The sequence below is a fragment of the Erinaceus europaeus genome, chromosome 13, assembly GCF_950295315.1.
Source record: "Erinaceus europaeus chromosome 13, mEriEur2.1, whole genome shotgun sequence".
NCBI lineage: Eukaryota > Metazoa > Chordata > Mammalia > Eulipotyphla > Erinaceidae > Erinaceus > Erinaceus europaeus.
The window spans coordinates 4,357,267-4,367,036 of NC_080174.1; the positions used below are offsets into that span (position 1 = coordinate 4,357,267).

Consider the following 9,770-nt stretch of genomic DNA (forward strand, 5'->3'; position numbering starts at 1 on the left):
CTGTCCCTGTTATCCGTGTGTGTGGTCACTCTCTTCCTTTACTGCGGCACCTGTCTGTCCCTGTTATTCGTGTGTGTGGTCACTCTCTTCCTTTACTGCGACACCTGTCTGTCACTGTTATTCGTGTGTGCGGTCACTCTCTTCCTTTACTGCGGCACCTGTCTGTCCTTTTACCCGTGTGTGGTCACTCTCTTCCTTTACTGTGACACCTGTCTGTCCCTGTTATCCGTGTGTGGTCACTCTCTTCCTTTACTGCGGCACCTGTCTGTCCCTGTTATCCGTGTGTGTGGTCACTCTCTTCCTTTACTGCGACACCTGTCTGTCCCTTTTATTTGAAGAAGTTCTTGACACATCTTGAGATGAGCTTGTAGTGTCAGAGAGACAGCACAGCAGCAGTGCGCCGGATCTGAACATCCAGAGGCCACCTGTTCAACTCCTGGCCCTGCCTGCACCGAGCTGAGCAGTGCTCTGGTCTTCCTACCAGGAAAATGCATAACTAAAGTCTTTTAAAAATAATATTTATTAAAATATTTATTTAAAAATATTTATTAATAATATTTATTAAAGATAAGCTGTTGTTAAAATTCGTAGGCTCTAGCTGGGCGGGTTGGCTTCATGGTGGGTAACAGAGACGCGGAGACAACGGCTGGGCAGGGAAGCTGTATTTCTTTATTCAGGAACAACGATTCATAAACTAAGACAAACTAATCATCAAACAGAACTCTGCTGTCTCTTTGCGGTGGCACAAGCACTCTCCCTTACTCTGGAACTCAGGAACCCTCCAACTCTGGCACTCTGGAACTCTGGCGGGTTTCCTAGGGGCGGGGCCAAGCGGGCCCCCGAAAACTAACTGGACTGATCTAATTCTCTTGGTGGGGGAGGGCTAGAACAAACCAATGTAAAGCATACGACAATTCCCCCTTTTCTTTTTAACTAAATGACTATAGTATCAAGGGTGTGGGGTGAACAGAAACATATATCATACAGGCATTTTTATAAAAAGAAACTGGCACAAACATGGAGAAACATGCAAGCAAATAACAAGAACCAGTGTACTGCTAAGGGAAGGCCTGAGGGGGCCATATCTGCCTCTGTGGGCTAAACTTTATCAGCTTAAAAAAAACATTTCTTGCCTCTGGGGGGCGTACTTTCTTCGACGGGCATTTGCATGGGGGTGGGGAACGGCCTAGAGTCCCACAGGCAGCTGGCTGCAATTTACTTACTATGAAACAAAACTTGTTATTAGCATATCTACTGCACGATCCAACGTTTTTAATAGAGAAGGAATTTGAGACTTTTACATATCAACAACGTCTTTTAACCTTTTGTTACACCCATTCAAGATGGAGACACACCCTAGGTGTGGGCCGGAGAGGAAACCTCAGGCATGAGAATAATTAGCATAGCCATTGTGCGATCTACCATTTCTAATAGAGAAGGTAATGGAGTTTTACATATCAACAAGTCTATTTAGCCTTTTGTTTAGCCTAACTTAGTTAAAATATATTGATTGTTAACTAATTTTTACCTCAGACTTTAAATGTAAGTTAATTTTATCTTTATGAGAATTACGTTGAAAACCTTTTTCATTTAACTTTGACTAGTAAGAATTTAGCCTTAAAGCTACTGTTTACCAAACTTTAAACATACACATAAACATGGTCATTAATACACAAGGAGAGAAACCTTTGTTACGAAGACATGTCATTTTAAACACGAATTTAAATCTGTACTGTCTTAGTTGTTGGGGGGCGGGGTTCACCATCCGGAGGTGGCTTCTCGCGCAACTTTACTTCTAGGAATTGCAGGTTGCGATCTCTGCACAAATCTCTGGGTACTCCAGCTTGTCTGCCTTCAGACCGGACCGGCAGCTGGAGATCTCGTGTGCCCAGTTTCGGCAGGGAGCCCGGGGGTCCGGGAGGCCCGGGATCGTTCCAGAATTCATAGCAAAAGGGCAGGCAGGCCAGTTTTGTAGAAGGCGTGGGCCTAGGTGCCCAGGGGTGGTGGCCATGATAGGCCGCCGCGGCCCTGCCCCATGGCCCTGCCATGTCTGCTGCCCTGCTCGCAGTGGCCGAGCAGCGTGGAGGGATCACGCGTCCGGTGCCCTGCGCCACGCGGTGGAGAGCCGGCTCCTGTGGGCTGGCCTGCGTGCTGGCATCGGGCTCTTGCGTGGTGGAATCGGGCTCCAGCGTGTTGGCATCGGGCTTCCGAATGTTGGCATTGGGCTCCTGGGGCTCTTGTGTGCTGGCGTAGGCCTCCTGCGGGGCTGCGGGGCTGCGGGGCTGCGGGCGCGGTGCGCGGGTTTGTCTGGGCGCAGCCGGCTGGCTGGCTGTTTAACCAGGTGGAAACGGCAGCTCCGTGCCTCACCTCCCGCCCGCTGGCTAATGGCTGTTCTGAGTTCGCCCAAGCGAGTGGAAACCACAGAGTGGTCCAGAGATAAATGTTCCAGAAACAGCAAAACAGTCTCGTGAAGAAAGAGCAGAGGCCTTTGGAGATCTCTTCACAAGCAGAAGAGAAGGCCATAGTACATAGGTAGCCAAATTGTCTTTACTTATCTGAGAGATGCGCAGGTCAGGTCCACGTGGGCGCCATTTGTTGTTAAAATTCGTAGGCTCTAGCTGGGCAGGTTGGCTTCATGGTGGGTAACAGAGACGCGGAGACAACGGCTGGGCAGGGAAGCTGTATTTCTTTATTCAGGAACAACGATTCATAAACTAAGACAAACTAATCACCAAACAGAACTCTGCTGTCTCTTTGCGGCGGCACAAGCACTCTCCCTTACTCTGGAACTCAGGAACCCTCCAACTCTGGCACTCTGGAACTCTGGCGGGTTTCCTAGGGGCGGGGCCAAGCGGGCCCCCGAAAACTAACTGGACTGATCTAATTCTCTTGGTGGGGGAGGGCTAGAACAAACCAATGTAAAGCATACGACAATAAGCTTTTCAATTAGCTGTTTTCTTTGAATTGAATCTGACATTCTTTTCATTTAAAAATATGTATTTACTATTAGATGAAGACATAGAGAAACTGAGAGTGGTAGGAGAGATAAAGAGGGGGAGAGACAGACCTGCAGCACTGCTTCACCACTCATGAAACTTTCCCCCTACAGGTGGGGACCAGGAGTTGAACCTGGGTCCTTGCACACTGTAATGTGTGCACTTAGGTGTGCCACTGCCTGGCCCCTACATCATTCTTTCCTCTTTTCCCTGACTTCTTAGATTCAAAAAAGTTTTTTACACTAATCTATACTGTTATCCTTCTGTCCATGAGTGAGATCATCCCATAGTCATCCTCTTTCTGGCTGATCTCACGTCATAGGATTCCTTCAAGCTCCATCCAAGATGAGGTGAAGAAGGTGACTTCATTATTCTTAACAGCAGAGTAGTATATACAGATTGTGTATATACAGATGTGTATATACAGATGACAATTTTTCTCAGCCACTCGTCTGTTGTTGGACACCTGGGTTGCTTCCAGGTTTTGGCTGTTACATGTTGTACTGCTATGAACACAGGTGCACACAGATCTTTTTGGATGGGTGTGTTGGGTTCCTTAGGATCTATCCCCAGGAGAGGAACTGCAGGGTCACAGGTAGGGTACACTTCCAGCCTTCTGAGAGTCTCCAAACTGCTCTCCACAGGGGCTGGACCCACTGACATTCCCACCAGCAGTGCAGGAGGCTCCTTTGTCCCCACAGCCTCTCCAGCATGTGTTGTCACTGTCCTTCCTGATGCCTGACCTTCTCACAGGAGTGGAATGGTATCTCATTGTTGTTTTAATTTGCATTTCTCTGAGGGTTTATGAGTGGTTTTCGGTTCATAGCACAAGTGAGGACAGAGATTTCTCACCTGCGTCCACCAGGTGGCGCACTTGCCACCACTGAAACTCCAGTCCCCCAGGGCCAAGGCCAGGGCTGCGCCGGGTCACTCCTGGTGCTGTGCTCTGGGCTCCCACTGAAGTGTCGCACAGACTGTTTGCAGTGCTCTGCACAGTCATCCCTCCTTCCCCCAAAACCCCGGTGCTCGCTCGTCTCCCGCACCCCACGGCTGGCCTCTCCCAGAACCAGCAGCCCAGCTCGTCACTTCCCGGCCCCGGCTCCTCTCTGCTGGCCGTGACTCACTCCGGCCCAGGCCCACCCTGGTGCCTCCAGGTTCTGACGGGTAGCAGAAGCCAAGTGTTTCTTTGTGCCCCCCCCCCCCAGGCAGAGCGGGCAGCTGAGCCCACAGAGGGCGGCACTGCCCAGGCAGCACCCAAGGAAGGACGACACAACACAGGGACTGAGATACCTGCTCAGAAGGGTCCCTGGTGCTCCAGACACAGAGTCTGCTGCCATCCAGCGGGAAGGCGCAGTGCCTCGGGCTGCAGGCGAGCTGGACGTGGGCGGCGGGCGAGCTGGACAGGGCCCGGTGCTTCTCCAGGACGATGGTGGGGCCGGGGCCCTCGCCGGTGGGGGAGGCCTCCCATGCTTCTTCCATCCTCGATCTGAAGACACAGAGCGTGTGTACACCTCGGAGCCCAGAGCCTGCTTGTGTTCACGACACACACACACACACACACACACACACACACACGGCAGGCCCACTCGTGCACCTCCCTGCACACCCCCAGGAGAAAGGGAAGAGAAGCCGCTAGGAGTCTGCAGCCCCAATAAGGACCTAGGCTCCAGTCCCCTCCAGTGGCACGCCACCCACCTCCCCAGCCCTCATAGAAGCCAGCCCACCTGTGCGGGGCAGGGCAAGCGCAATGGAGACCCCTCCCCGCTCCCTGTGCCTGGCCCAAGCCCGTTCCTGAGGTCAACTGCTGTCACCAGTGACTAAGGCACAAAGCTATTTTCTTTCTCTCTTTGTTTTGCTTCAGGGGTTATCGCTGGGGCTCAGTGCCCGCACTATGAACCCATTGCTTCTGGTGGCCATTTATTTATTTTATTTTTGATCAAATAGGACAGAGAAAAATTGAGAGAGGAGGGAGAGAAAGAGAGAGGTGCACCTGCAGACCTACTTCGCTGATTATGAAGCCTCCCCATCCCTGCAGGTGGGGAGAGGGGACTTGAACCTGAGTCCTTACACACTGCAGTGTGTGCTCAATCTGGGGCGCCACCACAAGCCCCTCCAAATTACTTTCCTTTTATTTTTATTAATGAACTTTGACTTCCTAGTGTTACGAATTTTTTGTGTGCTGTGAATTTTTAACTCACTATTGGGAAATGCTGATTTACAGGACAGCTATTGCCCAATGTGTGCAGCTGTTGTTTACTTGTTTGTTTATTGCCACCAGGGTTATCACTGGTGCTCGGTGCCGGCACTACAAATCCCCTGCTCCAGACAACCACTTTTTCCTTCTATTTTTTTTAATTGGATAGGACAGAAATTGAGAGTAGGTAGAAACAGGGAGGGACGGAGACGGAAGGACGGACACCTGTAGCACTGCTTCACCACTTATGAAGCTTCCTCCTTGCAGGTGGGGTCCAGAGGCTTGAACCTGGGTCCCTGGGCATAGTAATGTGTACTTAACCAGATGCACCACCTCCTGCCCCCGCCCCCAAACTGACCAGATGGGCTGGCATTGAACTACAGGGTTCACTGCTGCAGACTCTGCCCCTGGGGGTGGTCAAACTACCCTCCAGCTGCTGTGACAGGTAAGAGTATCCCTGACAGCGCGCACATTACAGGAGCAAGAAAACCTGAGTTGGAGCGGCTCCCCCCCCCACTCCCCACCTGCAGGGGCGTCGCTTCACGAGTGGTGAAGCAGGTCTGCAGGTGTCTCCGCTCTCCCTCCCTCCCTGTCCCCTCTCTCCTATCAAATTTAAAAAAAAGAGAAAGAGTTAGGAGGAAGCAAATGCGGCCATCAGAAGCACTGGATTTGTCGTGCAGGCACCAAGCCCCAGAGATAACCCTGGAGGCAAAAAAAAAAAAAAAAAATACAAGTAAAAACAAAATAGTGTCTCCCAGGGCCAGTGAGGGAACCTGAGGGGTGCTGGTGCTCCAGGCCTCTGGGCCACCACCCCCGCCCCCGAAGACACCCCCAGAGGCTGCTGCTCTTGCCCCCCTGGGCCTGGCCCTGCTTCCGGCTCCTTCAGCTGGCAAGGTGACGAGGCTAGGCCCGGCCACCCGCCACCCAGGCTCGCCGAGAGGATCCCAACAGTCCCGCCGGGGCCCCGCGCGGAGGGAGACAGAGACCCCGGCAGACGCAAAGCCGCAGACGCCTTCCCTGCTCCCCGCACAACCGGTGAGGGAGGACAGGACGCAGCCTCCCTGTGGGGGACCCCGCTGTCCTCGCTGCTGAGAGAAGGCAGGGCGGGCGTCTGACTAGGGTGGGCTCCCCGCGAGGTCCTGGCTGGTCCTGGCAGGCAAACAGGGAGGGAGGGGCAGGCACCCACCGGTGTCCAGGCAGTGGAGCCGGCCGGGGACGGAGGCCGGGGTGGCCCGGGAGGGGGGGGAGGTGCACCGGCACAGCTGAGCCTGGGGAGCCAGCAAAGACTGGAGGGCCGGCAGGGGGAGGAGGGCGCCAGGTTCTGGAGGGCTGGGGCGGCGATCACAGCTCCTCCCTGCCACCCCCGCCCCAGGGGTCCCCAGGGCACCAGTCACAGGCGGCAGTCACTCGGACCTGGGACGCCCCTCTCTGCACACAGCCCACCCCGGCCAGCTCTGAATGGCAGGCAGTCCGCAGGGCGAGGGGCCCCGAGCGCCCGGCCCAATCACCCCTGTGGCCGGACGGGCGGTGGGTGGCAGAGTCCGGTCTGGGGGCACGGCCGGCGTGGCTGTCTGTGGGACTCCAGCCGTCCCCTCCCCTCGGCTGGGACCCTTGGACCAGACGGGACAGCAAATCGCTCCCTCGGCCCTCGGCCGGGACGCTGCCCGGCCACGGGTGCAAACCAGGCTGGAGGCTGCCCCCACCGCACTGAAGGAAGCGCTGGTGTCGTGCTTTCAATCCCAATCCCTCTCTCTCTCCTTCTCTTACTCCTCTGTCTCTCTGAAGAGACTGGAGTCCCGGAGCCGAGGAAGACGTGAAGGCCGAGTGCGGCGGCGGCGGCGAGCTGTGGGGAGCGGGGAACAAAGCAGGGGGGACACGGCCCGGCCCGGCGGCCCCCTGCCCTCCCCGCACCGAGCGCTCCGCGTTCCGCTCCCCGGTCCGGGGCCGGGAGCCCGCAGCTCTGCAGGCTGGCGCGTCCGTTGGGGCTGGCTGGGCTGCAGAGGCCTGGCCCAGGCGTGCAGGCGAGGCGGCCGCCATGCAGCGCACCCCCCCCCGCACACACACCCCCCCGCACCTCCCCCCGCATACACCCCCCGCACACACACCCCCGCACACCCCCCGCACACCCCCCCGCACACCCCCCCGCACACACCCCCCGCACACACCCCCGCACACCCCCCCGCACACCCCCCGCACACACAACCCGCACACACACCCCGCACACCCCCCCGCACACCCCCCCGCACACCCCCCCGCACACACCCCCGCACACACCCCCGCACACACACCCCGCACACACACCCCGCACACCACCCCGCACACACCCCCGCACACAACCCCCGCACACAACCCCCGCACACACACCCGCACACACACCCCGCACACCCCCCCGCACACACCCCCGCACACCCCCCCGCACACCCCCCGCACACCCCCCCGCACACCCCCCCGCACACACACCCGCACACACCCCGCACACCCCCCCCCCGCACACACACCCCACACCCCCCCCCCGCACACCCCCCCAGCACACCCCCCCGCACACACACCCCGCACACACCCCTCCGCACACACACCCCGCACACCCCCCCGCACACACCCCCCGCACACACACCCCGCACACACCCCCCGCACACCCCCCCCGCACAACCCCCGCACACCACCCCGCACACACCCCCGCACACACCCCCGCACACACCCCGCACACACCCCGCACACACCCCCGCACACACCCCCGCACCCCCCCCGCACCCCCCCCCGCACACCCCCCCGCACACACCCCCCGCACACCCCCCCGCACAACCCCCGCACACCACCCCGCACACACCCCCGCACACACCCCCGCACACACCCCCGCACACCCCCCGCACACACCCCCGCACACACCCCCGCACACCCCTCCGCACACCCCCCCGCACACACCCCCGCACACCCCCCGCACACCCCCCGCACACACACCCCGCACACACCCCCCGCACACCCCCCCGCACACACACCCCGCACACCCCCCCGCACACACAACCCGCACACCCCCCCGCACACACCCCCGCACACCCCCCCCGCACACACCCCCGCACACACACCCCGCACACACCCCCCGCACACCCCCCCGCACACACACCCCGCACACACCCCCGCACACACCCCCGCACAACCCCCCGCACACCACCCCGCACACCCCCCCGCACACACACCCCGCACACCCCCGCACACACCCCCGCACACCCCCCGCACACCCCCCCGCACACACCCCCGCACACCCCCCCCCCGCACACCCCCCGCACACCCCCCCGCACACCCCCCGCACACACCCCCGCACACCACCCCGCACACACCCCCGCACACCCCCCGCACACCCCTCCGCACACCCCCCCGCACACACCCCCCGCACACCCCCCCGCACACCCCCCCGCACACCCCCCGCACACCCCTCCGCACACCCCCCCGCACACACCCCCCGCACACCCCCCCGCACACCCCCCCGCACACACACCCCGCACACCCCCCCCGCACACACCCCCGCACACCCCCCCGCACCCCCCCGCACCCCCCCGCACACACCCCCGCACACCCCCCGCACACACCCCCGCACACACCCCCGCACACCCCCCGCACACACACCCGCACACACACCCGCACACCCCCCCGCACACCCCCCGCACACACCCCCGCACACCCCCCGCACACACCCCCGCACACACACCCCGCACACCCCCCCCGCACACACCCCCGCACCCCCCCGCACCCCCCCCCGCACACACCCCCCGCACACACCCCCGCACACACCCCCGCACCCCCCCCCGCACACACACCCCGCACACACACCCCCCCCCCGCACACCCCGGAAATCACCCACAGCCTCCAAGAGGCCCGTCCAGTGAGCCTGAGGAAGCTCTGGCCGCATCTGCGGTGGGTGACAGGGACCCGTGGCCGGGGTTCTGAAGAGTGACGCCCAGCTCACTCAAAACGGACGCCCCTCCTCCTGCCCGGGTCTTCGCGCCGCTACTGGCTTTTTACTTTTTTGGGGGGGTGTCCTGCACCCTAGGACTGGGGTGCTCCCGTCTCAGGCCCCTGGGCCGCAAGGGGGCGCTCGGGTCTCCCCCGGGGGCGCTCGGGTGTCACCCGGGGGCGCTCGGGTGTCCCCTGGGGGCGCTCGGGTCTCCCCCGGGGGCGCTCGGGTCTCACCTGGGGGAGCTCGGGTCTCACCTGGGGGCGCTCGGGTCTCCCCCGGGGGCGCTCGGGTCTCAGCTGCGGGCACCTGGGTCTCCCCTGGGAGCGGCCAGTGCGGCGAACCAGCAGACACCGCGGCTAGACCCGCCTCTTCCTGGTCGCCATGGTGACCAAGCCGCCGCCGGGTAGCATTAAAACCCCACGTGTTTCTAGTACTCTCGCGAGAGCCTGGGCGCCTCAAAACCGGAAATACGCGCTCTGGGCGCCGCCTTACTTCCGGTGTCCGCCTCCCTTCCGGCCTGCAGGAGGCCCGGGTCCCGGATTCCAGCGCGGCGCAGGCTCTGCGGTGAGTCGGGGCGGGGCGCTGCCGGGTCCCCAGTGGTCCTCTCCGGCCGGGTGGGCGGAGCCCG

The 9,770-nt window shown here is 60.3% G+C and overlaps 1 protein-coding gene across 7 annotated transcripts in view; it reads right to left on the minus strand.

The window, feature by feature from the left end:
- Positions 1 to 9,523, minus strand: part of WDR27 (WD repeat domain 27) — a 54,563-nt gene extending 45,040 nt beyond the window's left edge. For 6 of the 7 annotated variants that reach the window (XM_060205185.1, XM_060205184.1, XM_060205183.1 and 3 more), the window contains exons 1-2: positions 9,376 to 9,504; positions 4,287 to 4,482 (exon numbers count right to left, since the gene is read on the minus strand). In XM_060205185.1, the coding sequence (XP_060061168.1) occupies positions 4,287 to 4,475 (189 nt within the window). In that variant the 5' untranslated portion in view covers positions 4,476 to 4,482; positions 9,376 to 9,504. Of the gene's footprint in view, positions 1 to 4,286; positions 4,483 to 9,375 lie in introns of all 7 variants that reach the window. The other variant, XM_060205180.1, reaches the window with a different exon arrangement.
- Positions 9,524 to 9,770: the final 247 nt, after the last annotated feature.